We start from the raw sequence: 25,038 nt of genomic DNA on the forward strand, positions 1-25,038 counted from the left end.
CTCTTCAAGTGGGAGCAGCTCGCCTTTTTCAAATCCTTGCTCTGTCCCAGTCGTCATGATCGAGGCGGCCATACTCAGCACTTGGTTCCGCATTGGGAGGGCGGACTCAACTGTATCTGATTTTCATGAGACATGGCTATGTCTTAAAAAATTTCAGGTGTAAAAAATGGAGTGTGCTGTAATTCTTAATGCGGGTTTGTTGACAGAGTCAATGGATTAACACAGTTGAGAAAATAGTACATGCCCACTGTATAATCCAAATTACATCCGTTTACACTTTACAGTTTAACTATTTTTTTTTTTTTTTAGTTAAATGACATGACTCTTTCAAATACGGCATTTGCAGAAACAAAGACCAAAACAATCTGTTTTGAAAAAAAAAAAGAGCAGCCACATTTTTCACAGTTGTGAGCATTTAGTTAAAGCAGATATTTTACACTGTCATCTAAATTCTGGCCTCAACAAAAATGGCAATGACTTTCATTTCAAGCTCAGTAATTTGACACAGTTTGATTCCATTTCATTTGATTAAAAAAGTAGTACAATAAGGGAGCAAATGTTATATTACATCCTGTTGCCGTAGATGTTTTGTAAATGAAAAGTTGCAAGTGGATGAGGAGGAAAAAATGAAAAATGGGCTTTGCTGCTGAAATGACAACACGAATACAACAATACAACCAATTAACTTCCCATCGCTTTCAAATCTTTCTGCCTCAGCCAATTTAGCAAACTTTCATGAAGTGCACAGAAAAAAAAATAAAAAATTTCTGGCAGCTCACTGATGCTCAGCTCAAAGGTTCCTTTTGTTCCAGTGTGCTTTATTAGAGCATAGACTTCAGTGGGCATATGAAGCCTATTAATTGGACACATCGCAAAGATATACACTATCTTGTGATTGATCCGGCTTTTCAAGCTGTTCCCTACTCTTAATAGAATTGTGCCGTCAGTGGCTATGTAAGCGCTTTTAATTGCAGTCATTATAAGGCATTAATTACAAATAGACTCAAATGCATTCTGTGGAGCATGGCACAGAATTGAATTACTGAAGATGCCATGCAGCATCAATCGTTATCACCAATGTCAAACATATAAAAAAAAAAATATATCAACACAATAATGCCCAGAAATACACTGGAGCATTATGCTATTCTCCTCATTCTGTGGGAGTACATTCACAGTCTTTATATTCCTGAGCCCAACGATAATGTTTTACAGTAAAAATACACAATGTCATCACTCATGATCAAGGCCGGGTCACGACAGACATGCAAGAGGGGGGCAGCCACAAATCTTGAGGGGACATTGTGCTGCATTGTTGACATAACCTCAGAATGACTCGCAGGATTGAATGCAAGCAATCTCTACACTTGTGTTCCGTTGTATGTCACTTGCTTACAAGGCTGAGTCTCTGAGGAGAATGAGATACAAGAGGATGGGACAAGTCTGCTGAAAGTTTTGCAGGAGTGCAAAAGCAAAGATGTGATTGGAAGCTATCAGCCAGATTGCAGAAGTTGGGTAGGAATGGGGCTTTCTTTTGAGGTTTGCACAGATAATTTGTGCTCAGTCAGTGGCAGGGAGAAGGCAGTGCTCTCTAACTGTGCTGTGACACATGACAGACCAGTGGCAGAATAGGCTACAGCTAAGCTACAAGACAAATATTGTTTAAATAAAGATGTTCAAGAAAAATATGAACTCTTGCTTTCTATTATGTTGTTAACAATGAAATATGTCACGATATGAAGCATCAAGATTGAGTTATCAAAGCTCATTTTCTTCACATTTGCTGTTTACTGCTGCAAACCGCTATTAGAAAGCTGAAACTGGCACATTTGCATACTGAAGGATGATTGGAAGTCGGGTCTCTGCTTGCTGATGACAGCAAGCCCTCACAGCGAGCCTGCAGCAGGCAGATACTCTGAGCAGAGCGAAAAGTCGAGATGGAGCGGATTCGAGAAACATGACATGTGAAACGAGCCGAGGAGAGAGACATTAGATGGTAAAAATTTGTGATATAATTTGGGGGGGGGGGTTTAGTTTGAGGGGATGCGAGATTTATTTGAGAGGGGCTGGCCCCCTCTTGCCATTAGCTAGACCCGGCCCTGCTCATCATTACCTTTCATTTTAATGTTACTTTGGTATCTAATTTACAGAGTATTTTTGAATAGGTTTACATCTATATGTTCCCAGGTTATCATATGTCATGTGAATGTGAGTATTTATTGAGTGTGTATATATGTGCGTGTATATAGAGCTACAGTACATCTACAGTATATGCCATGACGGTTTTGATTTGGGAATATATTTGAACATGAATGAACTTTCATTAACAATATTCCAGATTCCAGAATTTTAGATAACCATCAGTTCACATTTCATACAACTTTTTCAGCCATTTGCTCACATAGTAAACACCTTTACAATTCATAGTTATATAATAACCGTCCAAATGATCTCACCCCATCCTTGAGTGAAAATACACACACATACAAGTGAAGGAAATGAAGTATTCCACTGGTTTGTGTCTTTAAAATTGTTCAAATTTAAAGTCATCTGCAGCATTTTCATAGTCCAAAATAGTAGACGTTACAGGGTCCCTGTCCAGCAGTCAGTTTCTTGATGTTCCGATGCAACATTTCCAGGGAACATTCTACATTCGTATCAATATTGTTAAGTCAACTTGTCACAGCTGAAGACAATTCTTAGAATAAGATAGCTCTCGCTCAGTAAATACAGTTCTTTGTGGAGTTCGCCGAGGAAGTCCTTGCTTTGAATGCCAATGATCTTATTCCATTTAGATCGGCATATTGATCTACATCACTCCTCAGGCAGCGATTAAGTGTGAGTTATGGATGCACTTTGGGCTACATTTTGTCTGCTGAGACTGAAGTATCAGCTCACAGAGTGAGGGATACATATGTGATTTCTGCACTGTTGTATTCATATCTCCCACTCCAAAGTTCCACACTTGCACTCCTCTGGATTGATTCTTTCTTCTGAGTCCTTTTCTGCCACCGGTACCATAGGAATTCTTCCTCGTATGAAGACCGATCTGGACTATCTGTGGTAGTTTCCTTTACAAGTTCCCCATGCTCCTGGGAATACTTCATGGACTCGAGAGACTCTTCTATTAACTCATATGGCTTCATTCTTGTCTGGACTAACGTTGATGCCACAGGATCATGTGAAGATTGATTAGCATCATGGAACACAGGATTTGGTGATGGACTCGTTGGTTCCAAGTCCATTTCCAACGAGGTATCAGGGGATAGAGAACTAGGAGGTGATATTGTTACAGTGACTTGTGGTAGTGGGATTTCCCGGAAAGCTGTTGTGGTACCAACCTGCCCAGAATTTGAGCAAAGGTCTGGGGCTGGTATAAAACAGATAGCATCTGCTGACAATAATTGATCTAAGGGGCATAGTATGGCAGAGTCTTCAGCGAGTATTTGGGAACTATCTGATTGGTTGAAAGGATTGTCCAAGTCTAAAATGGATGGAGAGTCAATACTTGTATCAAATGGTTCTGGTTCAGGGTCCATGAACACTGAATCAAGATCTTCTTGATCTAGAGACGTCAGCATGACTAAGTCAAAGTGAACCAGATCAGCATGATATATTGGGGTTCTATCGAGCGGCTCAGGAAGAGGTGGCCACTCTGAATCTTCTGACTCTGGTTCAATGTTTGGTTGAGTTTGTGCGGAACTAGATGAAAAATTTGAATCTAGTTGCATTTGCTCCGAGACAGAACCAGCTTGACTGTCTGGAAGGGACACAATGGGATCAGGATTTCCGTCGTCGTCGGTTGGACTCTCCGGAGAATCAATGTCAACGTACTCTGTTACCACAATGGAAGGACAATTCTCCACGTGAGCTGATGGAGCAGTATGTTCATCGCTTATGGGTATATCATGATGTAACTGGCTTTTGCCAATCAAGTCGGACTTTGATGCCATGGATAAGTCGATATCTTTTGGTTCTGATGTCCTTGGTTCTGTTGGCATTGACTCTTTTTCATTTGTTAGTGATACTGGCTTTGGTTCTGGTTTATCTCCAGCAAAATTTGATGGTAAATCAGAATCTGATATGTCATAGTCATGGTCCTCTGCCGGAGACACTGTAAGAACAGGGACAGGATATGGTAGGCGGATATTTTCCCTCTTGGTGAGGTCCAGTTCTGTGAATTTTGATTCAACTTTGTGAGATGGTCTAGTCTCCAAGTCAAAAACATTTGAAGGGTTTTGCTTTGGATTAATTACCGTTTCTTGGTCAATTTTGACCAAATTCTGTTGCCTCTCGGGGGATATTTCTGCAAACTGCACCAGACCATCAGAGATGAGTGGCTCTTTCGTCAAAGGATCACATGAGCTCCCGGCATCCTGGTTAGACAACTTCAGTTCTGTTTCTGGATTTACTGAGGGGCCCACATTTGGCAATTCCAAAGGGCTAGTTTTGGTCACTTTAGCAGAGAATGGTATAATTGGATCCAAGGAAAGGGGTATGGCACTTTCCACATACATTGAGTGTGGCCGTGCAAGAATGCTTGGATCCATAGAGAGCTGCTTAGGGAGTTTTTTCCGTGTCCCTTTCTTTTCCTCCTTCTCTTCTGGACAATTGACGGCTGCATCTGCAGTGCTTTGTCGCACCAACGCTTTGCTTCTGGCCTGAGTCCCCACAGATACTTTAGATGCATGTTTGATTTTCTCCTTCGCTCCTCCGATGCTTTGATTTGCTCCAGGCATTCCTAATCCTTCACAGCCACCCGTCGTTGTCTCTCCCCCAACTCCTACACCCAAACCAACCCCTGCTGGCATTTTACAACTTTGAGGAGACCATGTGTTGTAATGCTTTGTGAATGTGTTGAAATTACTGTTAAAAGCACGAAGCTCTTTACAGAGGTCTCTTCTGAGTTCCGCTAGTTCCAGACGCATGGCAGAGACTTCCTCTTTCCATTGCATGCTAATAGCTGCAGCCAATGTTGCAGACTCTTTAATACTGGCCTGAATGGCTTTTGGTGAAGGCCTTTCTGCTCCAGTCGGTCTCGGGGATCTGAAGAGGATCGGAGAGACTGGTGGCCCAGATAGAGGTTTGGCTGTAGCCATCATGTTATCTTGTTGGTAGGACCTGTCTCTTCTGATAGGGCAGCCTAGATCATCATGTGCCAAAGGGGCTTTATCTGCTGCCACATCCTCATGTGCCCTGGCTTGCTTGGGTAAACAAGAGTCTTCCTGCACATAATTTCTGTCTGGAAGACAAATGTAAATATGTATTTGTAATATGGCCACAGGTGTGAGCAACTGGAGAGAATGTGCTTTTTTATTGCCACAGAGCAGTAACATCAAGTCATGCACTAATTGCTATGAGTCAAAACAAGAATACACCATAAATCTACAATACACGTTATTATTTCATATACTATTCAACAATTGGCTCGTGTCTATTTTAAAGATTGAATTAATGTTTTACACGCTGTAATACCATGATAAATTACCAGTGTCTCCATAATATTGATAAAGTACTCCCATTTTGACTCATTTGATGGTTTACACTGCCTTCTCAACATTAAAAATTTAGCATGCATTGCTAGCATCTTTTCAATGCACAAAGGAGAACCTCCTAGTCTCAGAACACAAAAGAAGATATTCATCATATAAGGAATGTTTTTTATGGGGAAAAAGAAGCATGCTGTTCTGCTATTCGCTAAGATCCAGAAACATGACGTTTGTGCAATGAAAAGAGGCCAAGATGAGCACAGCTTTCAAACCTTCTCCCACCAATCAGGAAGTATAGTATGAACCCTATTGAAAATGTGATGTCCACTTTGATTGATTCATTCTAAACTCCAACTGCCTCCAAACCAAGTTTTGTTCTCTAAAAAAAAAAAGTTATCTAAGTTTACAGAGAAAGCAGTGTAATCAGGCACCAATTCGGATGGAGTATTGATAATAAGCACATCTCCAGATGCACACACCTCTAACCGTCCCTATATTAAGCCACAAGTTGTAGTGCGGCAAGGGATGGATTCCATTCAGACTTCTTTGGTGGGCATGTTCTCTTCTTTTCTTTCCCCCCACCCAGTCTTCATTTGTACTTGGACATTTCGTTTCCTTGGAGAATCCATTAATCGAGAGAAGTCATGAAATCACCAGCAGCTTCTAATTTATAATCACGCCTTAGTATCAGAAATAAATTGAGGTGTCAGCTGAGTAGGTTTAGATTTATGTTAACAAGTTTTTTACAGAGTATTTAATGGGTGAATATACATTGTGAACATTTCAAAATGTGCACATTCAATGTCAACTGTTAACGATCAAGGTTGCATAATGGTCATGTGATACTGAAAACAATGTAGGGGCAAGGAAATCTCAGGATTGATCCTGTGACATTTAGAGATTTGCAGTACATTGTAAACTGGCTTTACAACTCAAGAATTCATACGACATGTTCAGTCAGTGCATTCACCTTGTGGTATCGTAGAGAAATTCAGACATCAAATGCTGCGTAGAAGGACTGTTGCCTGATTTTTCTCTCTTGAGATTTTCAATAGGGTTCATAACTTTACTCTCTGATGCATCCGATGGACGAGCAGATGACTCAACGCATCCGAAATACAAAAGGATGAATGTGCACAGCTCAAAGGTTGTAAGTATGAAAGTCCTACACCCACTCAAAACGATGGAAACAAAGAATAAATCATGCAAGGATTCGACATCAGACAGTATCACCATTTTATGCCAGCTGCTCCAGCCATTACTAAAAGTTCATAACAAATATAAGCGTCTGCTGTTGCGTCTAGAATGTATATTAACTTTTACCTGTGGTAGATCTGATGGTCGAGGTGACAGTGGAGGCCATGGGAGGCATGCACTCATCATCTTGAGAGTAGCCAGCTTGGATAGCCCGCAGGTAGCTGTGACTCCGGGTTCGAAAACAGCCAGGTAAGTCCAACGCATCCATGGCCTGTGATTCCACCTCGCTGAACACAGACTCGCAGACTGATTCAAATTGGCCATTTATTTCCGTTTCGCTCATCTATGAAGAGCAAAACGCCATCAGAAAGGATAAAAACTCGTAAGAGAGACACCAATTTGCAGACTAACTTGGCTGACACAGCTGGCCTGGCTGAGGGTGCTGACTGCCCGCATGTAGCTCTGGTTCCTGGAGCGAAACTTGGGGGAGTTGTAGTGTGCAGCGGGGTCCAGGGCAATGCTCGGGTGCATGGCTGTTTGCAAGTGGTAGCTCTGACTGAACATAGAGGAAATAAGGCCAGAAGTGACACTCATTAAGTCTTTTTATTCCCCAGGAACAAAAACCTCATGCAAGTGACTAACAAGTACAACAAACTTGGTTTTCCTAAAGGAACCTGAACGTACAAGAAAACGGTAAATGTCTTTCATCCTTTAAAAAGAGACGTCTTTTGTGTAGCAGTGCCCTTAAGAAAGTGATTGGATTTATGTTGTGCTGACACATCAAATCAATGAATGCAAATGAGGGAAATGCAAACCAGGAGCTAGTTAGTGAGCAAGCACTTCAGGGAGAATCCCCGTTATCCACCACATCAATTAAATACGCCAACCAAGCAGAGGAGGAGAACTGTTCTGGACTATGTGCCAGGGGAGGAATATGCCAAATTAATGGAGGAGAAAGAAAGTCAGTAAATAACCTCAGAAAACCAAGTGACTTTGATAACAAAAGAGAATTTTCCATGTTGGCAAAGCCATTCAATGTAAAGGCATCCAGATATTAATGAGGCAAATGGTGACTTCAAAATGTCTGATTTCAATAATCGAAAGACATTATGCTGCCTGTATTTTCAACCAGTGTTCTGCTTTAGAATGATATCACTGAGAATTGAAACAGTTACATGGGAACCTCGAGAGTCAAATGCACGTGAGAGTGTGTAATTTGAAATTCACACTTGTTCCCTTTTAATTGGCTTTTTGTGGGTTTTTTTCCCCAGGAAGAATCAGTTTGCAACATTCATTCACCAGCATCAATAAGAGAAGTCAAACATTAGAAGAAACTCCGGAAAGCACATGAATTAAGCAAATAGCCAAAGGAGTAAGACTGCAACAGTGTGCAGTTGCTTCATTTTATAGAGATTGACTTGTTTTTATAGTTGCGTGATGATTACAAATGATGAAAAAGGGAGATTTATGAGGTGCATCTGCAAATACAGTGGCTTGTGAAAGTAGTTGGTTTTGAAGAATTTAATCAGGTTTTCTGAGGGGGGAGACATCTAAAACAGGCTGGTTAGGGCTCTTGAGGACCAGACTTGGGCACCTCAGCATTTGAGAATCTGTGGGAGGACTTTAAAACTGCTGCAGACAAATACTCTCTCTCTAACCTTAGACCAGGTACACGTATAAGTATTTTGCGAATCTTGTCTTTGTCAGACCCGCACACGTAACGATTAAAATAAATCTGGCATTTAATAGTGCTCACAGAATCTCAACACAGCCCCCCACAAATATAAAGATTCTCTTCCATCGGCAGTCAAGAATCCAGAACTCTCACCTACACTTCCCGTGCGTCCCACTTGGTGTTGATTCTTCAACAAAAAAAAAATAAAATAAAATTTTCTATCTTTATGTTCGAAGCTTGAAACATGACAAGGCGTCAAAATATTCAAGGGGGTGAATACATTTGCAAACCACTGTATATCACAAATATACATTTAAATAAGTTCTACAATTTAGAACTGCCATATATATTTGTTCGATCGCAGCGGTGCCACCGTTCTGTGTCTGTTTTTTATTCAATGCGTGAGAAAGATGCCAAGTGATCTCTCATTGACCTTTCATCGGCAATCAATTTGTCAGCAATGGCAGCAAGTCAGCCACCTTTGACATCTGACCACTGCCACGCGGCACCAACCGAAAGCTAACGGGACACACTGATCGCGTATTCACCTTAAGTCTGCAGCAAAATTGGTGATGTAGTTACGCATGTCACTGTTGATTTTATCCAGGCGATAAGAGCTGTGGGCAGAGAGGAAAACAGAGTTACAGGGTCCCACAAGTGGGAGCTGGATGGAGATGACTTCACTGGGCATTAGTCTGCTGGAAGTGGCTTTGCAGAAATTGGGGCGAGCTCAATGTTTGCTTGGGAGTTTTCACCAAAGTGATGCAAACATTCGGGTGACATAACATGACCAGCATGAATTCTTATGTAATGAATAAAATGTTGCAGTAACATTTAGTTGGCAACCAATCGAAAGGATTGATTGACTTGAACGCTGACATTGTCTGAGAAAGATGTTTACAGCTGAGGATTCTTTGGAGAAGTATGGCAAAGTGAGATGTGGTATAGGTGATCTTCCAAAAACATTTATATTAGAGTCGACAGCCCTCAGACCCAAAGAAAAATGACAAGCAATGCAGCAGTTGTACTCAATATTTAATAGCAGTCTTCTGGATGAAAACAGAATTCCCATGCTCAAGGGTGAAGTTTTAATATACTGGAAGTGGGGAACACACGTACCATTTTTCAACATTGTTAACCCATTTTAAAATGCAATCATCTCCAAATATGATGAGGAAAATATGATTTATGGGTGACCAACATAGCCCACCACCCACATAACGAGGGTGTAGCTCCAGTGGCATTTTGAGTCTCCTCCCTCAAACCAAAAGGCTTCGTATTTAGTACTCATCGCTTTAGCTGTAGTGCTAGATCTGGCCCGTGAGAAGCAGCATGGTGAAAGGACATTATTCACAGTCTGTACCAGAGGATGATTTGTTAGGATAATCTTTCAGACAACCAGAACTTTGTTGAATTTGATCAAAAGGAAGAAACATGTTTAAATTCGGCCCGATTATTGGTATGTTCAGAGTAACTTTTTTTTATTTGTTTGATGAGCATTTTTGCTAATCAATGACTTCATTTGAGGAGGAACTTTGTAATTCCGAGGGGCAATTTTTTGCAGGTTAATCTCGGGGATAACTCCCTTGTCATAGTTTTCATTGTTAAATCTAAAAATAATTGAAGGGTTGCAGCTATTGAGTATTTTACCATTGGAATATTCTACTGAATAAATGATTCAGATAAAATATACTTTTTCTTGGTTAAGGAGCTATCGATGGAAAAATATCAACAGAAAATCAAACATTTAATAAAGAACGATTGTTTTCCTTTTTTAAAAATATAATCAACAGTTTCTATTTCTTAAATTCGTATTGTCTCAAAACATTTTCCATGGGGCAATTTCATGCACAAATACAGTATCATTTTCAGTTTAGACTTAGCATTTCTTGTATCAAAATCATAAATCAAAATTTATCACAATAAGTTCATGGCTGTGCGATTATGACCTTAGACCAATTGACAAGGAATTAGACTCATACTCTTTATAGTGCTCGAAGTGTTCAAACTAAAATGAAGATACCCTGAGAGCAAACAAATATTTCCTTCATTTGACTTCTTATTTCAAGCCTTGGTATGTGCGTAGACTTCTTAATGGGGGTGGAAGGCATCCTTAATCATCCATTAAAACAATGATTGTCATCTAACACTCCCTCCGGGCTGTTCCAGCTGAGCAGGCGTGTGTCTGTGATGTATTCTTTATGGGCGAGATGAACAAAGAGGCGACCCTGTCAACCAGCAGGGCCTCAAAAAGAGCTTGAAAGAGAAAACAATAGAAGAAGGTGACACAACCCGACAGCCCGCTCTCGACTCACATGCTTTGCGTCAGCTGTCAAATTTGAGTGTGACGCCTCTGAATGCCCCCGTAGGGCATCAAATTGTTGCAAGTGCAAGCGAAATCCAACTTATACCGTCTGACTAGACTGCAATCCAATTCCTTCCCAAGAGTCCAGTGAACCACGAGAAATGGCATGAGCGCTCTTGCCAGGTGCACTAGTAGTACATTAGCGTGTGTCGAATCATCATGTTATATCTCGAGATCCTTTTTAGTCTAGTGTAGCCTGTCTGTTGTACTTGTTCCATTCTTACTTCCAGTAAGCTCATAAACACATCATTTGTAGACATCATGATTTATCTGCCCTCAGAGTGAAAGCCCAACACACACCCCCCCACACGCACACGCACGCACAACCCAGCTGCTGTATGTTAAGCCAGCTAGTCACATACTGACTAACAATGATGCATCCCCAACTTTTTGTGTCACATCCTCATCACTGAAGCTGCAGACCGTGCTCATTGCCACACAATCGTATACTGGGGTGCAAAATTCACAAAGCCGGCGTTAAGATAGCACCAGTTAAAAAGAAGTGACAACATGTTTGCCGTATCTCAGCAGGTGGCTGGGAAAATGAAGAGGACCGGAAAGAATCGTGATTTGTATATGGCATCACACAGTGGTGGACGGTCAAGGCCTTTATCCAATCGGAATTGACCTTGCTTGTGTTGTCAGGCAGATTTCATAGTACCAGTGGCAGGTACTAAATGTCCGAGGCCTTCAGAATCAACCATGCGGGTGTCAGTGCTGTGTGAGTGAACAGGCTCTTCGAGTTGATCGACAGTCGCAATGGGTTGGTGACAGTAAGGCCTTCTTGCAGGCCTCACTTTGAAGGTGACGAACGCATCCGGTGATACGATATTCACATGTGAGAAATGGAATGAACAAATCCACACTAGACAGCCTTAGAAAATCAAAACTATATTCTTGCTTTTTTACCCCACAATGGCCGAAGGACGGGCAAGTGTGGATTAGATTGCACATATATTTGCAAGGCTACTTTCAAGACTGACCTTTCAAGAGATGCTCGATCTCGTGAGCCGAGGTCATCCAACCCCCTAGTAGTGCGTAAGTGTGTGTCTGTATATTATGAGGGGGATTTATTCAAGTCGGACTAAGTAGGACTTTACCGAAGGCCTAGGTGTGAAATGCACGGCCCGCCACTGGCATCACACTTATATCTTCACAGGTCTTAACATTTCCTTCACATCATTCCAAGAAACCTGGGTGTTGTGGAATAAAAGATGTGACTCTGAATACATGCCCAAAAAGCAAGTCGATCGTACTTGATGACAAAAATGTCAAGGGATTTCAATCAAGGATAATTACAATGCTACTACGTATTACTGAAAAAGCATTTGTTCCTTTCAAGCGCTTGTGATATACGAGGTCGTTGTGCTCAGGCATGTTTCCACATCTTCCAAAACTGGCCCAGACCATCCATTTTGAATTGCTGTAAACGATATGATGAATGATATCCAATGATTCAACAGCAGGGAGGCCGATCAGCTGCAGTTATTGCACTCCAAGGCCTCCCTGAATAATGACTCGTTCGGTGCATAGACACAGACTCTGCTGGGCTGTACTGAAAAGAAGCTATTGACCAGCATGGAAGACTCGGAGTCCACTGATTGCAGCTGCGGTATTATTGAGTCGAGAGGTGCAGCTTTGCTATTGAATTCATTTCAAACAGCAGGAGTGCCCCCAAGGGTGTCATTACCGAGGAGTTCTTGAAGAACGCCTGTCATTTCAGGGGTACGGTATCAATATGCTCTCTCAATCTGTGCTGCTCTGATAATAAAGTCTAACCCTAACCCTCACCATGGCATAACAAGACGTGGATACCATGCTAAACCCTGTTAATGCCTCAAAAAAGTTAACCATAAGCTAATTTGAGTAAAGCATTTTCAGCGGCTTAATAAAGCTTTTATAAGTGTCTTGGGCTCACTCGCAGAAATACAATAGTTTTTTTTTTTCTCCCCCGATTTGCATACAACAGCTTCAAAAGCTCTGTCACCTTGGGTTTTATGGTAGTAGCAGGGATATCGAGACATTTTTGTTTACAGGACCCGAAAGGCCAGTTGACTGTGTAAGTGAGGAGGAGGTCGGAAATAAAGTGTGGGGTTTCACCAAAGAAGATCGACAAGGATTGTGCTATTATCTTAAAATGAATAATTAATTTGCTGTAAAATATTTTACCTAGCAGTGACAGAAGGTAACAAATACAGTGAGCGCCCTGCATACTCGTGGTTTCGATTTTTTTAATAATAGTTTTTAATCAGGTCGGTTGTTGCAAGGACCCTATTGGTTTTGTAGCGATTCTTCTTCTCAAATTCAAACTTTACTCACGCTTCATCCGCAATTAAATAAAACGGGCGGTCAAGCCTTGCGACGGTGCGCACAAGTAGCGAGTGTTGTTTTTTTTCGTCAGGGCCCGTTCAAAGTTTGCTGGACACTCACAAACTCTTCGCTTTGTGGCCATCAAATTTGGAACATGTACAAAATTTCTGAACTTATTTAATAATTTCCCCAATATATTGTTCCCGCCTATATTAAAGTTTCCTGTTGACGGCCAACCTTGCATTTTGCAAACTAATTTTTAATTCCCATTTTTTATTCCTGACAATTTTTATGAAAAATTTCCAACTTGGAATATTCTTGGAATTTTACAACCCAAGATAGTGTCATATAATGTATATCATAAACTGTCGTCAATGTGGCATTTGAACAGATTAACTTTAAAGAGGGCAGCACAGTGGATGATTGGTAAGCACACCAGTTTCACAGTGCAGGGTTTAGCGTGTGAATGTCACATGACCAAACCCAGAAAAGCCAAGATTTATCGTCACCTGAGCCCTTAGGCACTGTGATGTCATTTTCAGTGGAGAACAAAGAACAAAGAGAACTATATTATTGCCATATGTATCCGATTATTGTTACATGCTTCTTTGGTGGTGTGAACATAAAATATGTGCCTTGGCTCAATAAAGGTTGGCAATTACTACACTAGTGTACCCTGGCAGTGGTTAGCAAACACTGGAAGTGTGTTTAAAGCATGTGGCAAGTGCAATGTAATGGAAAACCATTAATTTTTTTTTATGGTCTCCATATGGCAGATATTTAATCTATCGCTGCAAAAACGATGTAAAAGTATAATTGTCAAAATTCGTTGAGGCAGCACATCATCGCCAAGCTGCCAAATTGCAATAATTAGTACCGTATATGGATCCGTGCATATGGCGCTGCAGCTGACACATGCTAAAAACAAATACTGTAAACCCTGCCCACATGTCATCAACACTAGACATTTGAATTTCTCTCAATCATTCATTCATTCATTAATCCGAACCACTTATCCTCAGTGTGGGCATGCTGGAGCTGAACTTTTTGGGGGATGAACCAGGGGCCACTTTAATTGCACAATTATTGTACTTGGCTGCCCACAATACAAAGCAACTGCAAAATGTACAGTTTTACAGTTTCGGGCGGAGTTTGGGTGCTGGGGTGGTTGCGGTGGTGATTGACCCAGTCCATATCCAGTGTGATCATTGTTTGCTTCGCACAGCACATCATGTCAAATTTAGAGTGGCCTTTTGTGGTTGTCATCCGAAGTGGCTGCGCAACAATCATGCTGTCTAATCATCATGTTGATATGTCAGCTTGCTTGACGGATCAGCTCGCAAAGGGGAAGAGCTCGCTGACACACATTCAGACAGGTTTGCGAACAACGTTCAAGAGAAATACATAGAAAAAGTCTTAGCTCTATGAGTTTAGTTCATGATAAACGGAAATGTAAATGAATTTACGTTTTTGTTCATTATACAGTATATGATCAGTGTGCAAAAGCTGGAATTTATTTTGCAGGTTTGTGTGAGAGTTGCGTTGGAGTTAATATTAACAAATACAAACATATTGACGAAAACAAAGAAAAATGGTCCTGGTTTTCTTTTAGGTCATTTGCATAGGCTCAATTCTGGACTGAGTAAAAAAAAAAATGAATGTGGAATCTCCATGATCAAACTATCCACACTGAAGGCATCTGCCAAAACAATCTCAATCGTCCTGCAAAACCTTGAGCGACTTACAGAGACAACTTAAGGTTAATTGGCCATCCACTCTGGAGCAACCTCCACTAGATTGAACAAACAAAGCCTCTTAATAGTAAATCACGGTGGGCTGTAGAATTTTGTATTGCTACTGGCTACTCCAGCAAACTATCTTTACAGACTAAAACAACTCAGACTGAAATTGGGTGTCACCCGTCAATCACAGGGACAACACAGAGACACTCACACCAACAGGGAATTCAGAGTCTACGAAACTAAAAGGCTGTAAATGTTGTGGGATGAGTGAGGAAGCCCTGAAAAAATGTGATGTCAACCTTCCCCCCCCCCCCCCCCCACATATGATGCTACACTGGTTTTTAAGACGTATCCACACATTTTCAATACTTCTTACGGTATACTGCAACTCACGGAATGGAGTCTATCACCGCTAACGTCGAGCTAAAGGCAGACTGCACCCTGGACTGGTCACTGGTCCGTCACAGACCACATATACGTAGATAAAGAGTTTTTATCCATTCAGAATTCAGCAAAAGCACAAATTCCAACTCGGACGCAAAAATACTGCTGTGCCACAACAAAATACATGAGAAAAATAAGGTCCAGAATTGCATTTATAGCTAGTTCAATAGCGAGCGCCTTAACACTGCACACCGAAGGCTGCACCGTAGGCCTTATATTACATCTTCAGCAGGACGGGGATGCAGATGTGTCTACACATCTGAATCATTTCTGGTATAAGCGAAAGCATTGAAGTTGTTACACCAAATGGCTGTTCATTCAAATATTCAAATTCCATTCATACCCCGAATGTACTGTATATGATATATTTGCTTCTTTTTTTGTCAGGGTGCAGGATGGTCCTTTTTGTTGGGTCTAGAAACCATATCTGCAAAGACCGGACCCAGGGTTGTAAAACGAGAATCAACCCACACGAGCCCAGTGGGAACTGCAAACACCACATTTCCAAGATGTGCTTATCTTTTGGTCCGTGTCTAATTGTCCCAGAATGTCCATGCACTCTTCAATGAAACTCAATTAATTTGATTGAAATAAAAAAAAAAAAAACCACATCTTGATTCAATTTTTTTTTTAATCCACTGTTTGTTTACCAATTAATATGCTACGCAGAGTGTGATTTCCAACCGTAAAATGTGATTGTTTAGCAAAGCATTTCACAATCACAGGCGCTGTGAAGCACAAATCATTCCCGAATTGTAATTATTCGCAGCAGGAAATCCAAGTTACAGTAAGCGGCCTTGTCGCCCGCCACCGTCGGGACCCTGGTTGAAGACTACCCCCACCGAATTCACAGCTGCAATGCCCTTGAGCAAGACAATGATACCCCAGACATCTCTCCGTGGCACCGCCTCCTCCAATGGATGACACCAACATTGTGTTTGCTGTGTCTGTGTCTGTGACAGGTCAAATGCAGAGGTCAAATTTCATTTAATGTGTCTGTACATGATAAATGAAGATGGTTCTATTCTATTCTATTCCATTCAGAGTTTTTAAATTCGAGGCAGACTCAATTTATTAGGTACTGAACTCACTACATCTCAAAACCGAGCTTTTCTCTTATCCAAAGGTTTCATGCACATTTTTCAAAGTTTCGTTTTTATCTGGACATTATCCAGAAAGTCAAATTACTTTTTACATTTTGTTCATGTGTTTCCTTCATACTCACTATTCAAGTCCAAGTCCAATTAAATGGAGTTTGGAAAAAGCTCTTTTCGGACTGAATTTTCTCGTGTCTTAAAAAAAAAAAATAAAACATACAAATAACCTTTTAGAAGGTTTTGTAAGAACCATTTCTTAAAGGATGAGGAATAATATATTTGGTTTGTTATTTTTGTGGATGACACTTGAAAACTGCCATTTGAAATCTTAAAGTAATTAACATTATTTAAACACGGGAGTTAAACCTATGCAAATAAGATTGACTAATTTTGGATGTTTTTTTTTTTGTTTTTTTTAATGGCAAGACCATCATATCTTCATACCTCTGACACCTTGTCTTGTAATGAAACGCTCTGCATATTTTACTACAAGTACCAACAATTGTCTTGACTCAAAATATGATAACATTTATGGAGAGAAGTATGGGTGGTGTTGAAAAGTTTCCATTTTTGTGACATACACTTTACACGGTGGCATGAAAATTAAAAGAAACAAAAATGTCAATGCGAGGGCCAAATGACTGGAGCTACGTGAAGACATTCCACTAGTAGCATCATGCAAACAGAAGTAGAGGTGAACTCTACAGGAGACGCATGCAATGTACCTCTGAGAGTCCAACAGCTCTCTGGGTCTGATGATGGCCTTCACCAGGGCGTCTGGCCGCACCAACTTCTGGGGCGATGTCTTGGGGCTTGAATCCGACTCGCCACTCTCTTCATCCCCCATGGCTTTGACGTAGCTGCTGCTCCGCATTCGACGACAAGGGATTTCATCATCCTTCCCGCCTCCGGGATATCCCCCCCACTCATCCTGGGGAACCTGGGGATAGGGATAGAATGTAATGAAGGCCGTCCAATGAGCAAAGCCCCTGGGCAAGTACGCTGGATATACGGTAAAAAGTCGACACATCCCTTTTCAAATGCTAAGTTTTTATGACTAAAAATGAGAGCCTGGGAAGTCAAAACAAACAATTTAGTTGAGAGGGTGTGATGCGATGAGTTCCTTATCGTCATTTCACATACTTATGAATGGACTTGTCAGTCCTGTGATTGTGACATTCAAAGCTAGTTCTATATATCTACAATCAAAGTTGTATCTTGATATATTTTAAAGTGGAACAATTTGATTTGGTTTTATTCACACTTGCATCTTTTCAATCAAAACCAATTAAATCATTCAAATTCTTTTGTTGATTTATTTTTTTGGGTGTATCTCGATACCTCAGTCTTCCCGGTGTTATCCGAATGCCGTTTGGGTTTACAAGCGAAGGAGAGATAGCGGTTGCATTGACTGGCACATGACCTCATGTTTTATTGGCTTAACTTTATTTATTGTTATTGAATCTTGTTCATGTTTTATGTATGTGTTATATGCACTTGAAAAAATGAGCTATAAATTTGGCTATTGTGATATTGTCATTTTAAATGCAAATCCTCACGTGAGCTGTGATATTTCACAGCCCGCTCATGACAGACTCATCAAAAATGTCCATAATAATGAGTCGAGTCGCACATGCCGCTGACACCATCAGTGTGTGCTTCCTGTGAGAACTGTGTTGTCTATCACATCTTGGGTGAAGGTATTCACTGCCTTGTCTGTTATTTTTTTAATCTCACCAGGGAGGGGCCAGAGAATCTATTCAGTTTATCGGCCAATCTAAAAATCAAACAAATTCCACACTTGCTTGTGCCTCTCCTCTGGCGTTCATTTTCATTAATTAGACATCTAAAAATACCAACCCCCCTCCAAGACTTAATTAACCCTTTGACTCAGTTTTGTAGCTTGCCCAAATCTATCCCGGGCAAAGAGATAAATGACTTTTAGTAGTTTAGTAGTATGTTCCAGTGATTTTTTTTTTTTTTACGTGTGCATGATTAATCACACATGAAAACATAAAAACTGTACAGCATATCTCTAGCTCTCAGCGAACATAGGAACAATTTCCAGGATTTTAATTAAGCATAGACTCACCTGTGCACTGTAAAAAACGGGGAGTGATATTTACATAAAAAAATCTAGTAAAGTTTTTGCACTCTGACATTCTAAGTAAATTTTACGAGAAGAGTTAAGTTCACTGGTTTATTGAATAAACAAAATAGCCACCAAGTTAGCTTTTACTTTTTCACATAGCTCATTTCATACACAAGGTTACTCAATGTGATTGAGGATCAAACCGATGGCAGCTCTACACCTATCATGCTGGTACCTCCAGAAGGAGGCCAAAAATGACATTGCTTTGGTAGGATTCAGAGGTTTGCACCTGACACCAATAATATACAAACTTTTTTTTTTAAACACTTAAACCCCCTTTTATGGTGGGAATGAGAAGTTGAGCGAGGGAGTTTAGTCTAGATGAGGATTTTATCTGCAGTCAAGCTTTCACTTTCTTTCAGTGATTTTAACAGAGTTATACATGCCTTTGTCTCCTGCGTGCATCTTCATTAGTGCAATGCCCTCTATGTCAGCGTTAGCCAGTCTTCCCTGTCGTGATGGCAACTAGTTCAGAAGGATGCTGCCCGACTTCTAACAGGAGTACGCAGGCGAGGGCATATTTCACCGGTGATGAGAGTAATGGCGGTAAAAAAATATTATTTGTTTCAGTAACGTATAATCTACAAACATTAGCATGGGTTTGCATTTACTCAAAGCAATTTCATTGTTGCCTTTGAATCCTGGAGTGAGCATTTGCGCGTGCTTGTGTATGTATTGGGAAGCTTGTTAGGGTTCAGCCAATGCTCTGACATCAGCAGTACATTCCATTAATTAACTGTGCAGGCTCTACCCAGACAAGAAAAGTAGAGAAAAAAAAGTCACTCCCATCAAATTAAAATAGTGGGATTGAGAGAGAGATGTAGAAATAGATGAGCACAAGGGCGAGAAAGATAAAGAGAGAGAGGGAGCGCTCGAGTGCTCTAAAATGGTCAGTCACCGGCAATCCCACCAATAGACATTTTTTCCCTCCCGCAAAATTGCAAGGATAGATTGTGTGTGTTGGAGCAGGTGCTGTGTTCCGTTTCTATTTCCAATTCTTTTTGTCTTCTCAAATCGAAGCAAGAATGATGAGATACTAGTCGACAGTAACACACCTGGCAAAGCTTACTCCAAAGAAAACATGAACATGTAACGCCATCGTTATAGAACGTAATGTAGTATAAAACTGCACAAAAATTGCGGATTCACAATAAGAGACATGTTGCAAATAGGTCCCATGCGATCAGTCAAAAGTCAAAATTGCAGATCAGTTTATGCATCTGTGACATAGTTTAACTTTGACATGCTTTTTAGATAACAAAGGCTAGCAATATGAGGAGTTTTGAATTTGACATTGTTGTGATGTAGACTAGATCCTCATTTTTCAAGTCCTGCCCATGTTGTGATAGTAACACGCCCACTCCAGTCAGGAAAATTGGCTGAGCAACGACAACGCGCTTGCCTCTCGTCAATTGCCAAAAGGGCTGCCAAGATTGGTCGACTAGTTCCGACTATGTCGACGACCAAATCCGTCGATGGCTAATTCAATAGGAGATCATCATTTGTTTTTTTTGGGCGGTTTTGTTTTTCCTCTCAAAAATTTCCTTGTCTCCCACTTCTCCCGCTTGTCTGTGACGCACATGTTCAGAAGTGGTAATCTGGGTCGTCCGTGATGTATGGAAAATTTATCGTAGATTGCTGATGGTGTATTAGGTCGGGTTAAAACTGAGGAGGAGCATTGTAACCATTTGCTTTTCTCTCCTCACACCTGACACTAATCCCGAAGCTAAGTACACCAACCACCAATCAGCTGTGAGATCATTTAAACCCATGGCAACATTTGTAAGTGGTCCAGCTGCCATTTGAAGGAAGCAGTCGCTCCCATATACGCGCACCCCAAAGCCTTTCCCTATACTTTATAAATAGAGCCTTGACTGAAGTATTTTTCAGGACTTTTTGCTGCACAGCTGAAAAAACATCAATTAAGACTTCAAGCTCTATGTCAACAAAGTAGTAAAAACTACTGCTGACCGAAGACAGACATGCTTAATTCAAGTTGGCATTAATAGTGAATAATGAATGGTACATTGGTGGCGTTTTCTTTTTTTAATATTTTTGCAGATGATCGCAGTTCAAAACGGACATTTGCGCCATAGTGGCTAGGAACACAGTCAATGAGCTTCTTGGCGAATAGAGGCGGCTACTCTCATTGCTTTTAAAAACAGCAAGTGAGAGGCGCGCAGTCACAGAAGCAGAAATAGACTTGCTGGAGTCCACACAGAAGATCGAAGTATTTTTATAAGGAAGGCAAACTTCCGGGGATGGATGATGGGAAGTTGGCCAGTGCGATCTCAGATCATCGCTGTGAAGAGGGCATATGGCGGCTTTCAACACAAGCGTTTGTGTCCGTAAGTGGTATAATGTAAATATCCTTGACTACCTAATGGGTGAGCTGGTGTTCGCTTGAAATGCAACGATTTTGTCAGAACTTGGCAACACGGCCTCATTGAAACAAAAGCAAAGGACAGCGCTAAGTGCTTGACAGAAGCTTACCACTCTTTTCCACCATTCTTCATTACGACTTATTAACCTAATGCAATCTAATTTGTCCTTTGTTGGCAGTGCAAGCCTACTTGCTGATCTGATTCTCACCCTCGTGTCTCCTTTCGAACGTAATCTTTACTCAGAAGTGGTTCACGGCAGCTGTCTTCGAATGAAACCATTGGGAACAGATCTTTATGTGTGAAGGGGGCGCATTGTTCTAATAGTGTTCTTTCTATCTCTCAAGCATAACCTTTGTCAAGTCAACTTTCCAATTAATTGCCCATTCAAATCCCTCTGAAACATCCTTCTGGGAAAAATGTCAAATTGTGATCAATTTTTGAAGTAGTTTTGTATATGGAGAGAAAAAGTGACTTTGCTTTTGCCAAAATGGCTGACTTCCACTGACTGCAAATTAGTAAGCACTGCACAACATTGACACAACGCTAGGGACTCTTTCAAATGACCGATCATGCAGCGGTTGAGTTAAACTTATCTCTGAGACTGAAGACTTCAGAGGAATGTAGTTTGGTTTTGGACATTTTCTTTCTCACAGTGCTCAAAGCTTGCTCGACTACCGACTTTAACTCATTCACTACCAGCCGAGGAAAAAAAAAAAGGGGGGTTTTGACGTCTTAAGCCAAGTTATCCATGATATTTGCTAATTCGCCATTACTGTTGAACCGTTTTTTTTTTTCTCCACTAATTCTAATGCAATGTTTGGGGCGGAAAAAAAAAAAAAGAAATGTGGTAATGTCGATAGTGAAGGAAAGGCAGAGTTCGTGGCGTCAAACCCCCCCGGTTACAAAGGGGCGATGTAAGGAAAATGTCATTTTGAGGGCTTTTCGATCAAGGTGCTGACACTTGGATGACACGTGTGAACAACATGACCTCATCAATAAGAATGATGGCTAACTGCTAGCACAGCATTAGCATGTGGCTAATTAGCATGAAATGGGGCAGACCAAGGTGGGCGTGATGATTTTAAGTCATTCACGACCAGCCCAGTAAAAAAAAAAAAAAAAAAAAAAATGGATCTTTGACGTCTATGGCAGTGAATGAGTTAAAATGACTAAACTACAATTCATTTTTATTATAAACTATTTATTATTTATGGTCTTATGGCCTCTGTTGTTATTATTATTTTTTAAATCCTTATTTGTCATTTGTCATATAACACACAGGGTGTGTCGTGGTCGTGTTTTAGTGAACAGCAAAGGAATTGCCCTTTTAGGGATCAATAAGTCGTCTAAATCTAAATCAGGTGAGTTTCATCTGGATGAACAGAACCCTGAACTCACCCCTTTAAACACATTCCGGTTGAACTACAAAAGGAAAACATCTTGTTGACGACTGGAAAAGACTTACAGACACTCACACGTCTTGTACAGAGTCAAAAAAATGTGAAGTGTTCCAACTTTTCATTTTCTGCGATCCTTTACATATCATGCATGTACAAAGTATGCTTGTATTTTACTTCAGATAAGGAGCCATGATACATCTTGAAATTTGGAATTCCACCAGATGGCTCAACTGGTAGCAGCAGATTGATGCGTTAAGGCTATCCAGTGCTTTCATTAGGCACATGTGAATAAATGACAAGCGAGTATGTGCTGGTGAAGGCTAACTGGGGCTAATTTGCAAAATGACTTGGCCACAGACAGAGAGTGATGGCAAACGTCTGACCTGATTCTGCTACATTTGTCATATCAGAGAAAGATCAGCCACTGTGAATCGATCATTGTCCGACCCAATGACCGTTTAATCGATCTATTATACAAACCCTCTCTCGCATTAAGCACCTGCTTTATTCACACAAAAGTCATTCGTGTATTTCTGACATTTCTGTAATACTCGTAGAACAATCGCACAGTTTTTATTGTTCCCTCTGACATCAGGCAAGGACACAAACAAGGTGACTGGACAATCATCAAACCATCTGGCGTGTGATGAATACCGCACCCCAACACACTCTCTCATTCTCACACAGACAGACAATAAGGGCAGAGGGTCCCTAGATACAATTTTGGTTGTCCCAGTGATGAAAAGTTGTGGCTAATTTCAGTTGAGGTACCGCAGTAAAATTAAAATCTCACTTTGATCCAATGTTGAGGCTACACAAAAACTGTCTCAATATCCATCCATCATTTATCCAAGCCGCTCATCCTCACAAGAGTCACGAGTGTGCTCGAGTCTATCCCAGCTGTCTTCGGGGCAAGCGGGATCTACCCTGAACTGGTTGCCAGCCAATTACAAGGCACACAGAGACAAACAACCATTTACACTCGCAACCACATTTTGGGACAATTCGGAGTGTTCAATTAACTGACCATGCATGTTTTCGGAATGTGGGAGGAAACCGTAGTACCCGGAGAAAACCCACCCCGCACAGGTAGGATGGAGTCAAGTCAAATTTATTTGTAAAGTCCTTAATCAGGCCACAATATTTCTACCTTGGAGGAGTACCTTTTTAGTTTTCAGAAATGCCACTAATTGGCGAAAAACAGTTTTAAGATCACAAGTTACATAGCATGCCTTTGACTTTTACTTGTGGACAAAGACAAAGAATGATTCTTTGAAGCACTGGACATGACCGCCATGTTTTTGGATGTGCATGAGGAACAAAATGAATTCCTCTCCTCAAGAGCACACTTTAGGAGGCTCGCATATTTTACTTGATGCACTTCAATGCATCTTCGGGAACACATCGATTCTCCTGCGAGGGGGAAGACGTGTCACCCCGGCATGGATTGGATTGATAACGCTGAGCTATATATAACCCTGCGGCAGGAAGCAGGAGAAGATGCTATTTTTAAAGATGTTTATGGTGCAGCAAGTCAGACACGAGCTAAAGTGAGTGGACAAATAAGGGGAAAGGGTAAAATTCACTGCGGACAACTGCACTCGACTTGATGGAAATTCTGTCTACCTGCATCCAAAAATAGTCCTGAAAACATTTTATGTTGATACAAGCTTAAAGTGAGTGTTGTTTTGGCTGTGCTGGCCAATTTGAAAGGCGTATTGGCTTCCTATTTACAACACACTCTCTATGTTGCTCCCAATATGCTGACGTGCTCATTTTATTTGGTCTGCAGGCCTAACGTACACGAAGCTGTCAGACGTCATCTTGCTGTAAATTAAAGAGCATTAATCTGATATTGATTTTTCTAAAACAGCCATGTAATGGGTGTTATGCCCCAAAAAAAATGTGAACAACAGGCAGAGAACACAAATGGGATACAGTGTTACAAAACTCACCCGTTTCATATCCTTTTTAAAATTAAGAGGAAATTATTCCACTTGTAACTCACACACTTTATAAAAAAAAATAAAATAAAATTGTAATAGTAACAAAAGCATGCGGAATGTTTGAATCTGTCAGAAATGTTGCAAATATTAGCAAGGCGGAAGAGAGATTTTACAAGGTTTTACTTTTACAATTACCCGTACCGCGTTGCGGATGTTGAACACTCGTCCTAAAGGAAAGTTTAAATAATGAAAATTCATTTGACATAAATTTTACTATTATTCTTGGTATTTTATGACTTTTGTCTTGTGCTGTAATTTCAAGATTTTTTATTTTATTTCTTTGTACCAAAGATATATTGGGGGAAAAAATAATCTCGATCATTTTCAATTCGCGTCTACCTCAGTAGAAATATTTAAATCTTAAAATTAAGACTTCCCTGATGAAATCTGATGTCAAGTAGGGTGTAGTGTGTCTTTTGCCCATCGTCAGCTGGGATAGGCTCCAGCATTTATTAAATGGACTCTCACATTGTTATAATTAATTTTGTAAGCCACCACATTGTGTGTTAAATGTTGCCCAATCGGCATCCATTGTAGCCTGATCATCCAAGGAGGGGGACTTTTTTTCTCCATCTGGTGTTTTGACATTTTCCTTGGCGGGTTGAGGGGATTTTGATTGGGGCATGTCGTTAATTTTATCACGTGTCGGCGTGTTGAGTCCTTTCAGAGTCTTTTGTGTTTAAGCAAATCAACTTTGCATATTGCTTGTAAACAAATGAAATTGCAGACAGCAAATACTTGTAAGAAGACTTTTTCAAAGCCATTTGATTATGGCTA

General features: G+C 40.7%; 1 protein-coding gene across 8 annotated transcripts in view; it reads right to left on the minus strand.

Moving 5' to 3' along the window:
* Nucleotides 1–25,038, minus strand: part of dlgap2a (discs, large (Drosophila) homolog-associated protein 2a) — a 154,599-nt gene that overhangs the window by 23,737 nt on the left and 105,824 nt on the right. For 5 of the 8 annotated variants that reach the window (XM_088319203.1, XM_088319196.1, XM_088319188.1 and 2 more), the window contains 5 exons: nt 17,045–17,259; nt 8,910–8,978; nt 7,098–7,242; nt 6,813–7,029; nt 394–5,242 (listed from right to left, as the gene is read on the minus strand). In XM_088319203.1, the coding sequence (XP_088175329.1) occupies nt 2,895–5,242; nt 6,813–7,029; nt 7,098–7,242; nt 8,910–8,978; nt 17,045–17,259 (2,994 nt within the window). In that variant the 3' untranslated portion in view covers nt 394–2,894. Of the gene's footprint in view, nt 1–393; nt 5,243–6,812; nt 7,030–7,097; nt 7,243–8,909; nt 8,979–17,044; nt 17,260–25,038 lie in introns of those variants that run through there. The other 3 variants (XM_088319234.1, XM_088319210.1, XM_088319239.1) reach the window with 3 other exon arrangements.

This window comes from Idiotropiscis lumnitzeri, chromosome 1 (assembly GCF_059441095.1).
Source record: "Idiotropiscis lumnitzeri isolate Australia: NSW breed Sydney's pygmy pipehorse chromosome 1, RoL_Ilum_1.0, whole genome shotgun sequence".
NCBI lineage: Eukaryota > Metazoa > Chordata > Actinopteri > Syngnathiformes > Syngnathidae > Idiotropiscis > Idiotropiscis lumnitzeri.